This window comes from Leptosomus discolor, chromosome Z (genome assembly GCF_034619465.1).
Source record: "Leptosomus discolor isolate bLepDis1 chromosome Z, bLepDis1.hap2, whole genome shotgun sequence".
Classification (NCBI taxonomy): domain Eukaryota; kingdom Metazoa; phylum Chordata; class Aves; order Leptosomiformes; family Leptosomidae; genus Leptosomus; species Leptosomus discolor.
In genome coordinates, this window is record NC_141419.1 from 33784855 (window position 1) to 33806107 (window position 21253).

At 40.6% G+C, this 21253-nt stretch overlaps 1 protein-coding gene across 3 annotated transcripts in view; it reads right to left on the reverse strand.

The window, feature by feature from the left end:
- PCSK5 (proprotein convertase subtilisin/kexin type 5) overlaps positions 1-21253 on the reverse strand; it is a 260747-nt gene that overhangs the window by 144987 nt on the left and 94507 nt on the right. For all 3 annotated transcript variants that reach the window (XM_086480272.1, XM_086480271.1, XM_086480273.1), the window contains exons 6-7: positions 7447-7535; positions 2373-2545 (exon numbers count right to left, since the gene is read on the reverse strand). In XM_086480272.1, the coding sequence (XP_086336398.1) occupies positions 2373-2545; positions 7447-7535 (262 nt within the window). The remainder of the gene's footprint in view (positions 1-2372; positions 2546-7446; positions 7536-21253) is intronic.

The following is a 21253-nucleotide window of genomic DNA, read 5'->3' on the forward strand; positions in this document are numbered from 1 at the left end:
ATAAACTGGTACTTACTAAAAATATAGAACAATGTGCTGGCAAAATGAAATTCATCTGGGTTCTGTAGGGTATCCTCTCATATTACAGCTATAATAATAACAATGGAACAATAATGCTTGTAGGCAATATCCATGCTCTTGGCAAATTATTCCACATTCTTGATTTATACCGGATTTATCCCCAGTTTGAGATTTCAATGAGGAAATGGCTGAGTTCTTCTGGTACAGGAACAGGCTGAACTTTTCATGGTTGTCTTATCTACATGAAATATGACATTTAAACTAACACATACATATATGTTTAAATAAAAAACTTATTTTGTTCAAGTTCTCCTTCATCCTGCCATTAGGCTCCCCTTCATCACTTTATTGCTTTTCTTCTCTGTGGTCACTGTCAAAGAGCAGTAAACTGTGTTGGGTGATGGGTAGCACTGCTATTCCATCTGAAAGTGGGAGTGATGATGCATGGGAAGCAGTAATGGAGATGCATTTGGCCTTCTACATACTTGTATTGTTCTAAGAGCTCTTTGATAACTATTACAATAATGATTACTAAACACAGCAGAGTTCTCTAGGGCAGAATCTATCAGTGTCCCTAAATATGTTTAACTTCCAAGCCTCTTGAACTTCTCCTAGGGTAAAGTTAAGTACGTGCTTGTGTATTTTGTTATGGCAGGTTACACATATTACATAATGTACAAGCAAAAGTGTAAATCTGCAGCTCCACACCAAATGGTCATCATACGACCAAGTGAAAGGAAGGCAGTGTTCTGTGGCTGCATGGTTAGTAAAGAACCGAATTTGAGAGACGGGTCTTTAACATCATATAGTCCCTGTTGCTAGTTTAGTACTTCAGTAATTGCTCTTCATACCTTCCCTGCTAGGTAGCTGGGCATGTATTATTATCCACATTTGGGTCAGGGAGGACAGGAGTAAGAGTAAGAAATTCATGCAACTTCATTGAGGAAACAGTGATGCAGCTGTGATTAGATATATTAGCTTGTGCTGCTAGGCAATGTTTATAGTGACACTGGGTATCAATTTTATGATGTATTTATCTACAACTTACAGTCAAGTATACTGTAAATCACCGGAAATGCTGCACTATGCATACAGACTGTCAGCTTGACCACGTAATGTTGTCTATCACCCCTCTGCAGCCATTGTCCCTGTTTGCTGTTATGACTGCTTTTTATGGTATACCTTAAATTAATATAGACTCTCAGTGGCAGACACTGTCTTTTACACATGGCACAAATCTTCCAGGCTGAATATTAGCTATAGTTTGCTAAAATCAGTCTTGGTATACCTTGTTAAAACACTCATCAACTTCAATAATAGCTGCACTTTCCGATCTTGCTGCACAGTGTTACCATGTTCCAGTAACTACATTCCAGTTCCACTTCGGTCCACAGTTTCAGTTTCTTTAAACAAATGTTTTGTACTAATCCCCTCTTTTATGATCCTAGAGCCACCTACCACTGAACTAGCAAGTCTCCTGCTGCATTCAAAATAATGCTCAGAGCTTCAAGGGCAAAGCTTTGAAATCCTTTCCACCAGTCCTATATAATGGAAAGAGGTGTGAGCACTGGAAGACGAGGAATTCCCTGATCTATTTAACAGGCAGCAGGGTAAAAGGAAGAACTAAAAGCTGGCCTCTGACATCAAAAGTTCCTCTAACTTCCCATTTCCTTTTGTAGTCTAATTTGTTTGACAGTAACTTATTAAAGAAAATTGAAAAGTTCTTAGATTTTTTCATGTAGGGGCATTTGGGACTTTGTGTGGTGTATTATTGAAGATCTCTGGGCTACATCACAGAGAAAATGTAATAGCACAGACTTGTAGAGAAATGTATATGCAAGGTATAAATAGAGTGTAAGTTCTTTCAGACCAGACATAAAAGAAACACGGATGCAGACATTTTTTAGCCCTCAACTCCCTATTAAAACTATCAACCTTCTTTTCAGCAAAACAAAGCAACAGAAGAAAGGAAGAAGGAAAAACAGTCAGGATTTTTGCTTTAAAATTTCATTGCAATTCAGATTTGATGACTTGGCACTGCTGCGCAAAGTAGCATTTTTCAGTCTTACTTTTTCTTACAGAATTACATCATTACCTCAGTGCAGTTTTAAAGGACACTGAGGATTATGTATTCCAGTTGAAAATGAACAGAGCTGATATTTCAGGAGGGTTGGACCATCATGGCACCATAGAAGGAAAATGCACTTAGTTTTATGCAAAGGAAGCTTTTCTTATTTCCTTCAGAATCCTTTCCTTTTTCCGACCCTGTGCACTTGCACGTACCAAGCATGTGTACCCTTACACTTGCACATGACAGGAAATGCAGGAGATGCACTTTGATGCCAACCTACCATTCTGATGCCGTTCTCAAAGGCCTGACGTGCTAGAGAAGCAGGTCCATCCACAGTCTTACCGTCGTCATCAGGCCCCCAGCTGGCACTGTATATGTGGATGTGCTGGGGATTAAGACTTAGAGACTTTGCCTCTACCATGTCTGTCACATCTCCATCCAGCATCCGTACACCTTCAGAATAAAAGATACAATGAATAGGACCAACCAACCCCAAACTCTTCTTCCCCACTCCTGTCCCCCCACCCCATCAAGAAAATTGTGGTGCAGGACATAAGGTTTTCTACTGTTAAAAAAAAAACAAAAAACTGTTTGGATATGTGTTCTTGCAATTGAAAAAAATGTCTCTAGATGAAAAAATACAAAAAGCAAGAAATATTTTAGTCTTTCTTCAACCTTTCACACTAAAGAAAACTTTAAAAGACTTGAACCTTGAAATGTTTATATGTCTCACTTGAAGATAATATATGATTTTCTTTCTCCTTTTACCGCGGTGAAACTTCAGCACCTACTTTGATTCATTCAGAGTCCTAAGTATGTTAACAGATATAATAAAAGGATCTCCACTGACAGATAAACATGGGATTATTCCGTCACTGTATGAGGCCACAAAGAAGAAACTAGGAAGAATGCTTGTGGGTACAGACCGATTACCATACACAGTAGCAAGGCAATTACAGGAAGTTACTAAAAAATACCTTATATGTAACATTACTCAACCTGAAACCTCAATATTGTGAACATCTTCCTCTGTGCAGAAGAAGCGTTTGTAAGGCATAATCTGAGATTCTAGAGTTAAAAGAGCTCATTCATGTGGGTTTGGACAAGTCAATGTGCCAGCCCTTCTAAAGTGAAGGGCACCATGGTGTTTTAAGATCACTAGACAGAGCAAGGTAGGCTCAAATCTGGAAACTGAGAAAATTTTAAAGTTATTGAACTCCATACAACTAGCGTCACATCTGATCAAAGAGATGTTAAATATGAAATAATAATTAGCATGTAACTGTATGATAATATAGAGTAATGATTACTTCCACAATTAACAAGTTTGATCCTCTTTCCCCTTTAAAAGGTCACTGTTATTTATAAGCCAAATTTACATATTTTTAATTACAGACATATTTCATTTTGCTCATGAACTCAGACTGGAGGAACTGGAGAGTTTACCAAGACCTTAACTTCCAATTAACAAAAGGCATAGGGGGTGCTTTGTTGATTGAGGGTCTATTTTTTTTCCTTACTTTAATTGACTCAAAAAACGAAAAGTGATCATATTTCTAAGTTCACACAAAAGCTGCCCATGTTTTGTGAGATAATAAACTTTTACAAACCGTGATCTCACTATGAACTTTACTTTATAAAAAAAGTCATTAAACCAACTCTGGGATTCTCAGGTTTTATTTTTCTTCCTCAGCATAATCTCAGAAAATTAATGATGGGAGGAAGTTGTGTTCTCAATTTCTTTCAAGCACATTAAAATATATCCAGTTCTAAATAAAGACAATAAAAGGTACACTGCTTTTGAAAGAAGGAAAATAAAGCTTTCCTTTATGTCTCTGTTCCTGTGTAGCAAGCCCAAATAATACTACATGCACACAGTGAACACTAACTCCAAATTCTGCCACTGGCACCTGAAGTAATTCACATCAGTTTTTTTTGCTAATGATGAAGTGGTCAAATCTAAAGCAACATGGACAAGGCTGTGACTTAGGTGTTGGTCTCTCTGACCAACAACTGACAGACATGCTTCAAGGATGACTTTGAACAACAGACATCTCATTGGCTATTTAAAACAAAAATAATGCCTTTCTCTCTCCTTCCTTCCTTCCTTTTCCTTCCTTCCTTTTTCCTCCCTCCCAAAATGTTTGGAGCAGTTAATTCTGCCAATCACAAAACCTCCAAACTGCACTTGGCATGTGGTGATAGCACAACAAAAGCTGTCCAGAAGGCAATTAACAGTCTGAGTTTGCAGACTGTCGCACCTAAGACTTTAGAGTTCTGTAAACTTTTTCCAGTATCTGCAATAATTGCCAAAATATAAGTGGCATTTTAGTCAGAACAAACTTTCAATGAATCACAGGAAACATGCAAAACTGAGCTGAAAGCAAGTTTTCTTTTAAAATGTTTGTTTTTAATCAGCATCTGACTTAAAGAAACAGCTGAACTAATTCCTCGTCAGCTGAAGACAATCTACATCTGTTGTGAGATAATTCAGTGTAACTGTTTTCCTGTCAGGACTTGAGCCCAGCCAAGTAACTAAGCACCCGAATCCCCACAGATGCTTTGCAACTTTCACAATCAGTCTGCAAAAATAACAACATGCTAACTGTCCCCTCCTATAAAAATCTCACAAGCTCTGTAGGTGGTAATTTGCTATGTGTGATTACTGCAGAGTTACACTAAAAAAATTATCTACCCCTTTGGTGCACTTGTTTGTCTTTTAGCGAACAGGCTGGTAGCTTAGCTAAGCAGAAACTCCAGGAACAGTGCGCAATTTTTTATACAAAACATGTCACAACCCATAAAAGAACTGAAGGTCCAGACTGCAATTTTACTTGTATTTTCTTATCTGCAGATTACATCCCCACTTACACCGTTGTAAGAGAAGGCTCAGGCTTTCTGAGGATCTTATTTTTGACCTATTTGTGGTCAGAGGTTCTTAAATGTATGCAAATGAGACATGGAACACAAACACACTTAGGAAAAAAGTGAGCTTTACTGGTGGATATCTTGTTAACAACTTCCTATCACAGAGATCACTAACTAGATTTGTTCAGCTCCCAGTATTTGATGCAGTATCGATGGAAAGGATTTCTTTTCCCCTTTGCTTTATCTCCTTACTATCCCTTACATGTCCAGAGATGCCTTTTGGTTTGAAGTAAAGAATATTTATCTTGGTGGAGCAAATTCAACATCACTGTGCAGGTGCTCCTCTATGTAAGAAGAATGTAATTGCTTTACCTCAACTATAGTTTCATCTCCAAGAAGGCCCCAGGAGGGTTTTTAAATCCCTGGGAAACTAGAGAGCTGAAAACCAGCATAATATGATTCAACATTTCTACACTCTCCACTCTGGCCTGTGGAGAGGGAACACAACCACTGCATATTCACATGTGTAGCTTACGTTTTTTTTGAAGAAAGGAAAGGAGGCATGCCAAATAGAGGTCATCATCATCAGAACTCTTAAATATATACACCCAGTGGAAGAGGAACCTTAATGTCTCTTCCCAATACCTTGGAAATCCCTCTTGCCTCTGGTTTTCTGCAGATTATCTGCTGAGCCTCCTGAAGTCTTATTTTCAAGTGCCGATGCTTTTAAAAGATGGTACATTACCTCAAGTGAGGTTTACACAGTTATTACTTTCCAGCTTTCTTTTAAGAACAGTGTTAGTGATGGCTCTACAGAATCATGGTGATAAATGGAGTAGATAAAGTTTTTATTTCACTTAGGCCAGTGAAATTTCTTGAAGACTGTTATACTCTTTGTACTAAACAAATGAATGAATGAATGAATGAATGAATGAATGAATAATAAAAAAGCACACATATCCAGTCTTTACTGTTCACATTAACTTCATTCATACTATGTGCATCTGAATCAGTTTTTACACTACATTTAGAAAAGGTTGTCATTCAGCTAATCTGCCTGGAGGGTTTCTAAAACATTATTATTGCACATTCCTAATGCTTAATAAAAAATAACCTTTTAAGAAGTCACTGTCACTAACGGAAAACTTTCCAAGGACATGCCCAAGATGCTGCAGGTTGTGTGACTATCCAACTCAAAAGTGAAACTTCTCCAGAAGGCATCTTTATCTCTATCAGTGTACTAACTCTCCTCTGACTCTGGTTTGACAATACAATAAATCTGATTGCATAGCTGCTGGTACATGATGAAATGCTATGTCCACATAAGAAAACGTGTTCATCTGCCACAAACTCACTCACTTAGCCAGTTCAGATTTTCTAAACCACTCTGACAGGGTAACTTTGTGCAGACAGGCTCTCCACCTGAAGGGAAATTGCTCTTCTCTATCACTCTAACCTTATGCTGGAGCAGGTATTGTCTATCCTCTTGAAGCCAGCAGGAAAACAGAAAGCTGACATTAGGATGATATTGTGTGCTTTGGCTAATCTGAAATGCAGCTGTGCTCACATTTGATTTGGATCAAACTTGTACTGATCCAGTAGAGACCAGATATAGTACTACTAATTGTGGAAACACAGCCTCAACACTGCCTGCTCATATTTTTGAACTGTCCTCTGGTAAACATGTTCTGTTTTCACAGATGGGCTCTATTTTGGGATAAAAAATCAACAATTAGTGAGTTTGAGATATATATCCTTCTACAGAAAGCAAATATACCAATCCCATGATTTCATCAAAATTCCAGGGTAAAACTGAAGTTGAAGCATTAAAATCTGGCACAGGCAGGCTACGGCCTAGGAGACACATAGATGACATCTTGACAGTCATCTCCACAAATTAAACCACAGGTCTTAACTGAGCAGCCACTGACTAAGAATTCATAGAAACCATTTGACACCTCTTAGCTGAATGAACAAAAAAGTGCCATCGAATCTCGTATTTTAGGCAATAATCCAATCACACAGAGGGATCAAAAGAAGATCTCCAACCACAGCCAAACCACACAAAAATGTGTTATGTTTTGATAGTGCTTTGTTTGGGATCGATATGCAAGTCAATATTCCTGATGTATACATTTACTTCTGGTTTGTCAAAGTTCATCACTTAGAGCTCTGGATCTGTGAGAAAACTCAAATATCCTAATTCTGGGGTTTTATTTTCATCAAAGGTCTCAGTTTCTATTTTTCTGTGTGTACTGAGAGGCAGTGTTCCAGGTAGCACTGGAGAAGTGTCACCACAGACAAACTCCTTCAGTACTGGTATTTAATAACCACTCTACAACTGAGATTTACTTTCTAACACAGCTAGGTTTGTTATACGTAAAAATCTCCTTCTCTTGTTGAGAATGGTCTGAATGTACCATAATGCTAGCATAAATGGCTCTTTGATTACTTTTTTTTTTTGGGTGGGAGATTGTTTCACATACCTCCAATCTTGGCATTAAAGGCGATTCCTACTGTGCAGTGTGAGTTGTTTGCCGTGGCTGCCACTTCTCCAGCACAACGGGTTCCATGCCTGCAGTCAGACAAACATTTTTCCAAGTAAGCACAGATTGTTGGGATTAAAGGCTTTGAGTTTGCTCATCCTCAGGTGCACAATTGTCCACAATGTCTTGCACTACTTAATCCCTCATAGTAATTTATACCCACGTTACAATATTCCTCCAGTGCATTTTAACATCATTATCACAATTACATTAAACTTTTCACAGTAGGCTTTCTAGGTACTGGAAACACACACAGTTTGTAACAAAGACATACAACAATGACACATAATCCACAGCAACAGAAAGAAGTCTTGGATACCAGTTTTTCATTTTGAACCAAATCTTACATTATAGACAGAATTTTTGTCCTGTATTCTCCCACAACCACCCATGTTGCTATATGTAGGTCTCCACACAACCTCCAGCAGGGACAGGGTGTACCACACTTTTCCATGAGGAAGATGAGATTGTGCCAAAACTCACACTGCTGTTTAAGGGCAAGCCTAAGACTGGCTATATGCCAGGTATGCTCAAAGTTTCTGTGTGTCCTGGTCATGCCTTTGGCCAACCCTGTAAGCCTTTCCAGGAGCAGAAAAAAAGCTGATGTACCCTCCACATCAGAGGTATACCCTATGCCTGGAAGCAGAGCTGGGCTGCAAGGGTATAATATTAAGAAGCTGCTGAAGGAAAACAAAACCTCCAGTGGCTGCTCATCCACTTCCCCACTGTGCAAAGACACAGTGGGATACCTTGCCTAGCCCCGATCCATGCTTTCCACAAGGTGACAGTGGTAATCCACATGGCCACCATGGTAGGAAAGCTGTCCCTGCTTTTTATGATTTTTGCCTGCAATATAGGTTTCACAGGGTGTTTTCTACCAGTAAATTTTGCCTTCACCCTTGTGCAGTTGAGCAGCTCCATTGTGACACAAGCAACAAGGAGCAGACAGGGACCTTTAGAAGGCTGCTGTGGAGCATTGATATAGAGTTTCAGACCAGACAGGGAAAGAGATAGGGAGTTGATGAGATGGAAAGACAATGTGAGGCTCGGGTAGCCACAAAGAAAGAAGTTTAAAAAGTCAAGGCAAAAAAATAGATAAGAACATGGCAAGCACTTCAAAGGAGGCTGTGAGGTCAGTTGTGTACAAACGCATTCTTCTTCTGGTGGTGGCTGACAGACTCCTTACATCGACATCTGGAGAACATGGGTGTTTTTGAATTAAAGTTAACGCCCATATTACAGACAAGAATCACAGTTGCTTTCTCTTGGTACAGCTTGTTTTGAGCAGAGTTACTCCTTATTCCCTTATTACTAGTGCAGCTTTTTTCCCTTAACCTTTTGAGAAACTCAGATGAGAAACACTAAGATAGCTTATTTGGAATGGATTAATGTAAAACAAAAGAAAAACCAAATAGGACTAGGAAAAAAGAAATGAAACAAAAAAATAAAACCTATAAGTGATGAACTACCTGTTAGAATTTCAAAGGAGATCACTCAGTTTACCAGATAAGTGAGACAGATATAAGCTATAAGAAAAGTGTAATCTTTATTCCAAAATCAAATTGACAAGTTGGATGCTGATAAATCCTAAAGCTGAATCAAGGTTTCACAATTATATGTATATATCAACTAATTTCCTATTAAACTGTTCATAATTCATAATTTCGTTGTCAAAATTGATCAGAGAATTTTCAAGACTGAATTTGAAATTTATATTTTATACAAAGCCTAATTTTCAAACCTAATTTTCTTCATTTGAAGAAAGCCTATTTAATGCTAAATAATAAACCAATGTCTTATCCTACTACAGAATTATTTTGAAAAGCCTGAAGTAAAGAATTCAGAAATCACAGATGAAAACTAGATTTAAAAAGATACTTCTTAATTTTCAAGTATTTTCAAATAGTGTTCCACCTCTGTGTTTATTTGAAGTAGCATCTTTTTAAAATCATAGAATCATAGGATACTTTTGGTTAGAAGGGATGTTAAAGATCATAGAGTTCCAACCCTCCCGGTCATGGGCAGGGACACCTCCCACCAGACCAGGTTGCTCAAAGCCCCATCCAACCTGGTCTTGAACACTGCCAGGGAGGGGGCAGCCACAGCTTCTCTGGGCAACCTGTTCCAGTGTCTCACCACCCTCACTGTTAAGAACTTCTTCCTAATATCTAATCTAAATCTCCCCTCTTTCAGTTTGAAACTGTTATGCCTCATCCTACCACTACACTCCCTGATCAAGAGTCCCTCCCCACCTTTCCTGTAGGCCCCCTTTAAGTACTGGAAGGCCGACCTAAGGTCTCCCTGGAGCCTTCTCTTCTCCAGGCTGAACAAGCCCAACTCTCTCAGCCTGTCCTCACAGGGGAGGTGCTCCAGCCCCCTGATCACCTTTGTGGCCCTCCTCTGGCCTCTCTCAAGCACATCCATGCCTTTCTTGTGCTGGGGGCCCCAGAGCTGCATGTAGTAGTGCAGGTGGGGTCTCACCATAGGAGAGCAGAGGGGCAGAATCACCTCCCTCGACCTGCTGGCCACACTGCTCTTGATGCAGCCCAGGATGTGACTGGCTTTCTGGGCTGTGAGTGCACACTGTTGGCTCATATTCGGTTTTTCATCCACCAGCACCCCCAAGTCCTTCTCTGCACGGCTGCTGTCAGTCAATTCATCGCCCAGCCTGTATCTGTGCTTGGGATAGCCCCGACCCAGGTGCAGGACCTTGCACTTGGCCTTGTTGAACTTCATGAGGTTTGCACAGGCCCACCACTGCAGCCTGTCCAAGGTCCCTCTGGATGGCCTCCCTTCCCTTCAGCGTGTCGACCGCACCACACAGCTCGGTGTCATCGGCAAACTTGCTGGGGGTGCACTCAATGCCACCCGTGTTGCCAACAAAGATGTCAAATAGCACCAGTCCCCCTGAGAAACACCGCTCGTCACTGGTCTCCACTCAGACATTGAGCTGTTCACTGTGACTCTTTGAGTGCAACCATGCAGTCAATTCCTCATCCACTGAGCGGTCCATCCATCAAATCCATAGCTTTCCAATTTAGACACAAGGATGTCATGCAGGACAGTGTCAAATGCTCTGCACAATTCCAGGTATATAATGGCAGTTGCTCCTCCTTTATGCATCAAGGCTCTAACCTCGTCACCAAAGGCCACCAAATTTTTCAGCCATGACTTGCACTTAGCAAAGCCACGTTGGCTGTCACCAGTCACCGCCTTATCTTCCATGTGCTCTAGCATAGTTTCCAAGAGGATTCATGCCACAGTCTCACTGGGCACACAGGTGAGACTGACTGGCCTGTAGTTCCCTGGGTCTTCCACTTTTGCTTTATAAAAATGGGGGTTGGGTTTCCCCTTTTACAGTCAGAGGGAATTTCACCGGACTGCCACAGCTTCTCAGATATGACAGATAGTGGCTTAGGCACGTCATCTGCCAGTTCCCTCAGGACCTGTGCATACATCTCATTGGGTCCCATGGACTTGTGCACCTTCGGCTTCCTTAGATGGTCTTGAACCTGATCTTCTCCTACATTGGGTGGTTCTTCATTCTACCAGTCCCTGCCTTTGCCTTCTGCACCCTGGGCAGTGTGGCTGGAGCACTTGCCAGTGAAGACAGGCAAAAAAGGTTGTAGAGTACCTCAGCCTTCTCCATATCCTGGGTCACCAGGTCTCCCGCTTCCTTCCGGAGAGCACCCACATTTTCCCTAGTCTTCCTTTTGTCACTGATGTACCTGTAGAAGCTTTTCTTGTTAGCCTTGGTGTCTCTGGCCGGATTTAATTCTATCAGGGCTTTGGCTTTCCTGACCTGATCCCTGGCTGCTCAGACAACTTCTCTGTATTCCTCCCAGGCCACCTTCCTTGCCTCCACCCTCTACAGGCTTCATTTTTGTGTTTGAGTTTGTCCAGGAGGTCCTTGCTCATCTGCGCACGCCTCCTGGCATTTTTGCCTGACTTCCTCTTGATTGAGATGCTTCGCTTCTGTGCTTGGAGAAGGTGATCCTTGAATATTAACTAGCTTTCCTGGGCCCCTCTTCCCTCCAGGGCTGTATCCCACTGTACTCTACCAAGCAGTTCCCTGAAGAGGCCACAGCCTGCTCTCCTGAAGTCCAGGGTAGCAAGCTTGCTGTGTGCCCTCCTCGCTGCCCTAAGGATCTTGAGCTCCACCATCTCATGGTCACTGCAGCCAAGGCTGCCCTTGAGCTTCACATTCCCCACCAGCTCCTCCTTGTTGGTGAGAGCAAGGTCCAGCATAGCACCTCTCCTTGTTGGCTTCTCTACCACCTGGAGAAGGAAGTTATCATCAAGGCATTCCAGGAACCTCCTGGATTGCTTATGCCTTGCTGTGTCGTCCTTCCAACTGATGTTGGGGTGGTTGAAGTCCCCCATGAGGACCAGAGCTTGTGAACCTGAGGCTGGTCCTATCTGTCTATAGAGGGCCTCATGGGTTTGGTCTTCTTGCGTATGTATTGTACTAATATTGATAGGAAAATACCCGTTTTAAGAATTATTTATAAGACACAATTCCCAAACTTCTGTTCTTCTCGTTGTGATTTCGTTTGGTACCACATATAAGTTTAAAAGTGCTATCACTCAAACATCAAAGCACGGATGACTATACTCTGGAAATGTAGAAATATCTGCATACACCATCTCAGTGCACATAGGTTATTAACAAATCACTGCCTGCCTGGTGAAAGGCATGCAATGGAGTCACAGCTTCCTAGAGGGAGGCTGCATTGACAAGAAACCCCTTCTGAGTACCAAGTTTGGGAAACAGTAAAGGGAGGAAGGTTTTTCAGTAGAGAAAGGGGAGAGATACAAACCACACCTGGAGGAGGGAGGCTGCTTGAAGAAGAATGGAAGAAACAGTTCAAATTTCTCCACGGTTCCCAGCAGAGTATACGGATACCTGTACAATGTATATATCCTATATACGGATATATACACAGCTACAGCCACTGAGCACCATCGAAAGGATTAGATTTCCACTGGATCACCAAATACACCCAGTCACCCTAGAGCCGTGTAGTGGTTGTAGAGTGGAAACAGACAGGATGTGTGGTGGGCATGGGGGCTCACAGTGTGACAGCACCTCGCAGCAGCAACCCACAGTGACATGGGATTAACAGCAACATGAAACTGTAGTCTAAATTCCAGAAGAAGTGGAAGTAGCTGCAGCAGTAGCTGTAACTTCAGTAAGAAGTAGCCAACGCTTTAAAGGACTGATGTGGAAGTATCATGACACATATATATTGAATTGAAGCACAGTAAGAAATTTCATTAAATTTGTTATAGAAAAAAGCATATTCCAGAGAGAATTAGACCTTTGGACAGTTTTACCACATGTGAATTAAATCAACTTTGCTGAATATTTTACTAGTCCTCATGTACTGAGAAATCCTTCTTTTTATCATATTTAAGTCCAGTAATGGTATAAATTTATTTTGTAAGCAGAATTTTATGTTAGAACCTTGTCTCTCTGCCAAGATTATTGTTAATTGCATTCTACATTTGTAATGGAAATGATAAAATTAGAAGTTGTTTTATTCATTTCGAGGTCATATGTACAGAATTGCACTTCTTACAATCAGTTTCCCACTGTGTGAATTAATCATATATACAACTCAATTTGGATTAGTATGTTATCTTTTATGGGTCGTTTAAGTAATATTTCAATTATGCTGTGAAATGGAAGACTTTCTAAAAAATCTGCATATTAAAAATTCTGTTCTTTTCACACTGCTTTTAATTTTTCCCTGTCATAGATTTTTGCCTGACTCTCAGTTCTGCAGTTAAAATTAGAAAAGCCTTCTGATTAATTATTGTACTAATTTCTTAACTAACTTGAGAAACAAATATGATGGAACTGATGCCTGAAATTGATGAAGGCTCCTTTAAAGCTATGGAATCTTCTACTGAGTTTGAAATCCTGAAAACTTCAAACTACAAACAGTTTATGGAGGCAGCATAAGCAGTAACAAGGGGTGAAACAAGGGGCACTTTCAATTTAGCATTTTTTGCTAATGTACATATATTAAAACACAACAATCTCCTGTCTTTGTGGGATGCCTGCATCACATACAACTTGTTTAGAAAGTTGATGCAGTCCCAGCAGAAAGTATGACTGCCCTTCTACAAAGGCCTGTCTTGATAAACTTTAACAGTCGATGCCTCATTTCACTGGATCCTTTGCCAGCTTATGTTGAAGGGAAATAAGTTCCCAGGCTATTAAATGGCACTTTGAAGAGACACTCAGCTAAAAGGTTTTGCACTTCTCCTTGGTGTTAATGTCAGGGTGATGCAGTATCACAGAAAAGAAACATGAAAGAAAGCTTGGTTATGAGCCATTCTGGTCGTCTACAAATATGTTTCCTACCTGGAGTCTAATAGAAAGAACAAAAGCTTTTTTGTTGTTGTTTGTTTGTCTCATAAGGAGAGACATGAAAAATCACTATTCAAAGACAGATTTAGGCTCAAGAGGCCATCAGGTAAAAGAAGTAAGATGTCACAGGCATCTTGAAAAAAAAATTGTACTTAGATGCTTATAAAGTTGGCCAGCACTTTCCACCATAAAACTATGTTTCATGAAATCTGCCTAGCTTTAAGTGCTTTAGGTAATTTTTTCACTTCAGGGAAATAAGTAAAACTTTTTCAGTAATATATTTATCTTCATTTTTATATATGAGAGAAACAGAACACAAAGAACAAAGAAAATATGCCGGCAATTAAGACTGGTTTTCTTCTCTTTTTACAAGGAGGAAGTTTGTCGGTCTGTCATTAAAAGTCAGTCAGTAAGGTGTTGAAGACTTACTCAGGAAGACTTGGTAAAGAAAATTTTTTTTTGCCTTATTACGCTTTCACTATTATTCGGAGACCTTAAATTGTTGAAGAAACATACTTCTATGAAAAGGTGTATGTTACCTTTTTCTGCTGCATGCATGAACAGTGCTTGAGCACCTGGATGCTAAACGTACAGTCTTTTGATGGGTCTCTAAGACAAGAGAAATTTAAGAGCTACACACTAATCTGTTACAAAAAGTAACTTTTTTACTTTAAAAAAACCCAGATTTTTTTCCGAGACAGCAACGGCTCAGTATTTCAGGCAATGATGGAAAGAGACAAGGTGCATGTCCTGTGACTAACTGTCACTCCCCATCCCACTGACATACTTGAAATATAAGACATTTATCCTTCAATAATCACTCTTAATTTGCCTTTCAGAAGAGAAAGAACATATAAGGCACCAGGAACATCTTTAAGATAAAAATTAATTAGGCTTGCCTCTGAGCGTTTAGAGTAAGGAAATATTTGGAGTTAGTGACAACAGCTGCTGGTAAATTGAAAAGCCCCTGCCATGTAAATTGTCTGTGCATTTCAAAGCCTCTATCTCTGATAGCTATTCTTTGAATTCCACAAACACTCTGACTGTGGATTTCTTCACTTCTGGAGTTCATGAAGTATTTGAGAACATAAAAAGCTCAGGTGACTGCAGGATTTAAAGCCCTCCAGCTTTTCATGGCACTAACATTATAGTCCAGCCCACTTCAACCTATCACCGAGTTTTTTCAGAATGGGAACTTAAGGAGAAAAGAGTTTCAGAGTATTTAATGCAAGCCGATCACAAACATCTCTGGGCATACCAGTAATTTACTGAGGTTTTCTAAGAGAAAATTCCTGCAGCAAGGAATTAGTTTGTAAACAAATGAAGAAAACAGTGGGAGTTGGGGGGATGGGCTGTTTGTTTGTGGTGGTTGTGTTGATTTTTTTTTTTTTAAATACAGGGAAATATCTAGAGAAAAGAAGAAAACTTCACATCCTTTGCAAATTCTATGATCTGCATATTGTAAGAGTGGATATTAAATAGTTGTAAACAGTTTACAATAGATAGTCTAAAAGTTTAGATAAAGTTACACATGTTATAATAGGCTTGAACAGCCTATTTTTCATAACTGTCAGCTTCCTTTCTCAGCATAATCATGTAATAAACATACTCCCTATAAAAGACTATGTATTAATATTATAAATTAGAGTAGAATCTCTGGGATGGAACCTGTAACATGTACTAAACTATGTAGTTGGTGGACATTGAAAATGATAGGACTAAAGGAAATTCAAATGTTAAATTAATTTTCAAAACTCTATGGGGTTTTAGGTTGCCCTTGTCAGCTGTAGGACAATACCTGAGTTGGCATTTATTTTTGCAAAACTCTTCTTTAGTTAAATTTTCAAATGTTTTCAAAGTTCTCTCTACACTGTAATGTAATCATAAACAGGAAAATGTGATATCTGAGACACCACAATGTAACAACTGCTGGAGAAAATATGTATTTTAACAGCAATAATCAGAAATGCATTTTATTGCATCCCAGAGCAACAACTTATGTAGCGCAGAAGAAATAATGTTTTAGACCTGTTCATACATGAATGGTCTCTAATAATCTGGAGGATGAAAAAAAACTTTTCAAACTGGCACTAGGTTGGGATGTTGTTCTAGGAACATCTGAAAAAGGAGATATAAAGGAACTGTCAGAAGTTAAAAGCGTGGGTACAGAAACCCTCAATCTTTAGCCCTTAAAACACAACCTACTACAGCTGAAAAATAATTAGAATAAAGTTATTTCACAAAGGAGAGATATCTGGATATTAACACTGGAGAAAGAGATGACAGAGTAAATGTGAAAAACAAGTTACACAAATCTTCAATATGAGATATCAGGAAAAAATGCCAAAGAATTGGGTATTACATCACAGACAGGATCCTGTTTCTGAGCATCACAGTGTTGTAATGTGGTTAAAGCACAGGACTGGAGGCTGTCTTTAGTCAAGGTCCCCAAGGCTAATGACTTTTTGCATGATTATGAGAACTTACTTAGAGAATAAATTGAAAATATCTATTTCTCACAAATAAAATCAAAGATGACAGCATTAAAACAAACACATGGAACATTTGACATCTCAGACATGCACATCTTAAACCAAGCGTGGGTAACACTCTTGCCACTCTCTCTACACTTGTTAGATGTTAGCAGTAAGTAGATAATTTCTCACAGGAGTTACATTCTGATATGAGCCCAGCAAACGACTGTGCTTCTACAATATTAATTACCATTCTCCAGTTTTGTTTTTGTGAGTGGGCATATGAGTCTGAATGTATAAATCAAATATGCCTTTTTTCTGTATTTATGACCAAAGACAAAACAAAAAATGAATAGAAGGTCTGATGGAGTCAATTCAATATGACACAGCATGAGAAATAGCAAATAAAATCAGCAAATAATATATTTAGCGAAGTATATAGTTTTATGTATTAAAAATAAAAAAAATCATACTGAAGTCTTGACATATCTTAATCCAAAGTAAAATTTTAATTCAGCCTCTTTTCTAGAGGGAAAAAGGCATTGGTGAGAAGAAATAAAATAGTTCAAAAGCCAGCAAACAGCAAAACTTTCAGCTGAGCTCTTTTTTTCATACAGCCTTTCACATTAACTGTATAGTAACCTCCTTAAGGCAGGTCCAAATCTTGGTCTTATTCATTAAAGAAAATCACAGTATAAACAGTACAGTTTAGTTCCTGTGCACTGGAATGAAACCTGTTCAGCAGCAACATCAAGATCAGTATTACCTTGGAACAGTATATCGCTGCCTAGATATATCTAATCAAAAGGACTATTTTGTTTGCCTTTGAATCTGAAGAATATGAGGGTGCTTAGACTTCAAGACTCCCCTGACACATAAGTAAAAAAATCTTTTTTTTAACCCAGTTTAACTGGTTGAGATGCTATAGAAGGGATGGAAAGTCACAGAACAAGGAGCATGTGCTCCAAGTAATTCTGGCAATCCTTGACCTACTATTTACGAACAGAGAAGGACTGGTGGTAGATGTGGTGGTCAGAGGCCGTCTTGGGCTTAGTGATCATGCAATGATAGGAGAGTCAGCCAAACCAAAACCATGGACTTCCGGAGGGCTGACTTCGACATGTTCAGGACACTGGTCCCTTGGCAGAAAGTCCTGAAGGGCAAGGGGGTCCAGGAAGGCTGGATATTCTTCAAAGAGGAGGTCTTAAGGGCACCAGAGCAGGCTTCCCCGTGTGCCAGAAGACAAATCGGTGGGGAAGACGACCAGCTATTGCTGGAACTCTGGGAAAAAAGGAGGATTTACCACTCTTGGAAGAAGGGGCAGGTAATCCAAGAACAGTGTAGGGAGCTTGTTAGGTCATGCAGAGGGAAAATTAGAGAGGCAAAAGCCCAACTAGAACTCAGGCTGGCCACTGTTGTGAGAGACAACAAAAAATATTTCTACAAACACATTGACAACAAAAAGAGAACTGAGGAGAATCTTCATTCTCTATTGGATGCGGAGGGGAACACTGTCACCAAGGATGAGGAATAGGCTGAGGTACTTAATGCCATCTTTGCCTCAGTCTCTAATAGTCAGACAAGCAATCCACAAAGTTATCAGCCCCCTGAGCTGGAAGATGGGGACCGAGAGCAGAATAAACTCCCTGTAATTCAGGAGGAAGAAGTTAAAGACCTGCTTTGCCACCTGGACGTTCACAGGTCTATGGGGCCAGAGGGGATCCACCCGAAAGCATTAAGAGAGCTGGTGGAGGAGTTGGCCAAACCACTCTCCATCATTTATCAGAAGTCCTGGTCAACAGGGGAGGTCCCAGACCACTGGAGGCTTGCCAACGTGACGCCCATCTACAAGAAGGGTCGGAAGAAGGATCTGGGGGACTACAGGCCTGTCAACCTGACCTCAGTGCTGGAGAAGATTATGGAGTGGTTTATCTTGAGGGTGCTCACATGGCAGGTGCAGGACAACCAGGGACTCAGGCCCAGCCAGCATGGGTTCATGAAGGGCACGTCCTGTTTAACCAAGCTGATCTCCTTCTAAGACCAGGTGACCTGCCTAGTCGATGAGTGGAAGGCTGTAGATGTCATCTGCCTGGACGTTAGTAAAGCCTCTCCCACAGCATTCTCCTAGGAAAGCTGGTGGCTCATGGCCTAGACAGGTGCACTCTAAGCTGGGTTAAAAACTGGCTGAATGGCCAAACACAGAGAGTTGTGGTGAATGGAGTTAAGTCCAGCTGGTGGCCGGTCACAAGCGGTGTCCTCCAGGGCTCAGTATTTGGGCTGGTCTTGTTTAACATCTTTATCGATGATCTGGATGAGGGATTTGAGTGCTCCCTCAGTAAGTTCACAGATGACACTAAATTGGGTGGGAGTGTTGATCTGGTCAAAGGTAGGAAGGCTCTGCAGAGGGACCTGGACAGGCTGGATCGAGGGGCTGAGGCCAATGCTATGAGGTTAAACAAGGCCAAGTGCTGAGTCCTGCACTGGGGTCACAACAACCCCACACAGTGCGGATGAGTGTCTGGAAAGCTGTCCGGCGGAAAAGGACCTGGGGGTGCTGGTTGACAGCCGGGTGAACATCAGCCAGCCGTGTGCCAAGGTGGCCAAGAAGGCCAACAGCATCCTGGCCTGTATCAGGAATAGGGTGGCCAGCAGGAGTAGGGAGATGATCGTCCCCTTTTACTCAACACTTGTGAGGCTACACCTCAAATACTGTGTGCAGTGTTGGGCCCCTCACTACAAGAAAGACCCTGAGGTGCTGGAGTGTGTCAGGAGAAGGGCAATGAAGCTGGTGAAGGGCCTGGAGAACAGGTCTTGTGAGGAGCGGCTGAGGGAAGTGGGGTTGTTTAGTCTGGAGAAGAGGAGGCTGAGGGGAAACCTTATTGCTCCCTACAACTACCTGAAAGGAGACTGTAGCAAGGTGGGTGTCAGTCTCTTCTCCCAAGTAATGAGTGATCAGATGAGAGGAAATGGCCTCAAGTTGTGCCAGGGAAGGTTTAGGTTGGACATTAGGAAAAATTTCTTTACCGAAAGAGTGGTCAAACACTGCAACAGGCTGCCCAGGGAAGTGGTAGAGTCACTGTCCCTGGAGGTGTTCAAAAAACGTGTAGATATGACGCTTTGGGACATGGTACAATGGGCATAGTGGTATTAGGTCAATGGTGCGACTTGATGATCTCAGAGGTCTATTCCAAACTAATGATTCTATGATTCTATGTATATGAGGGCAGTTGACTCCTTTTTGTGTGCAGCCCAAAGAATAGAGTAGCATAAACACTTGGGAAGTACTGAATATCTGGTTTTGTACTTTTTTCAATGCTAATCTGTGAGACTAGACAGTTTTATCACTTCACTTGTGACATACAGAAAAAAAGAACAAACGAAGACCCAATTTCAAACCGTTTATGGAACATGGCTAACAAAATGCCAGGGGAACTACCGTAGTATACAACTGAATGAGGGAAGGAGATGGACAAAATCAGGCATGTATTTTTACACAAGAAAAATTCTTGTAATCACCTTGTAAAAATGGTTAATTTAGCTAATTTTTTTTTCATTTGTAATTACTCATTCAATACAATAATTAAACTGTCTCTTGCCATTCTGCAACAGTCTCAGTGAATAGAACACAATCCTAGAACTTAAGATTCTGCAGCATCTGAACAACCTTACTTACTTAACTTTTAGTAACAGTAAAGTAACACTGTACTTTTGCACAATCACTAGAAATACCAAACAGAACAAGCCACGTTCCCAGTACCACCTCCTTCTTGATTGCGACACAATCCCTCTCTTATATATCAACATTGTCAGCAGATGACAACAGTAAAGTAACCTACACCAGGACATTCAGTGTTTCAGGTATCTCTGGCTGAAATCCACTTTGTCCCCAAAAAGCAGAAACACCTTGTTTCTTTGGGGAGAAGAAAGAATAAATGTGGGTCTGTGGCTGCCCCTCTGTAGTTTTCTGTGTGAGGCTGGACACAGTTGCATGTGTCTTAAGTCATCTGTTGAGTAGCAGTTGAACTCCCCAGCAGTTACTCTAGATACATCTCATTTTTCCAGTCAGTATCAGCATATAGATAATGCAAGCAATAAATCCAACCAGATAGTGGAAAAAATACATTCTGGCAAAAATGTTCACATCCAGACCCTGTTTCAGTGCTCATTGTTTACCACCAAATTACCTATTTTAGCATCACTTTTCTGCTGAGCAAGTGGATTTTTTGAACCTTCCATATGTGAACACAAGCACACTTAATACATATGGTATAATGCACAACTATGAAAGACTGTTTCTCCCTTGCCTCAGTTATTGCCATGGTTATAGAGAGCAGTCATATCATATGGGAATTAATGAAACATATCTGAAGCACTAAACACTTGGCATGTTATGCTTCCAGACCAATGTGACTCTGATCCCAAAGACAGAGCAATCAGATGCTGGACATAGAGAAAAGCAGAGGGAGGAGACACAGGAAAAACACTGTCCCTTAAAGTCTTAATAATGTTTAAGTCTACAAAAAAGTGCTGCCCCATGCCAAAGAAATGCTGTCTTGAGACTTATGGGTCCCAGCTGCAGAAAATAACCTCAGCAGGTGCCTCAGAGACATCCTCTCTTTCTCTTTCCATCTCTTTCTATCTCCATGCAAGAAACCTTTAGATCCTTGCAAAAACATCAGTTGTGATATAAAGGTCGTCATGTCATTTTCATAGTCAATGCACTACACAGATTTCTAATTGAAAATACAAAATCCCCAAAGCAATCAAACAAACACCCAAACCTGAAAACACCCATATGTCTTCATAAAAGGAGACTGGAAACATGTAAGTCAACAGGAAACCTCACACAATCACTAGATACATTTCTAGATGTTGTCAGAAGATGTGTGGCTTC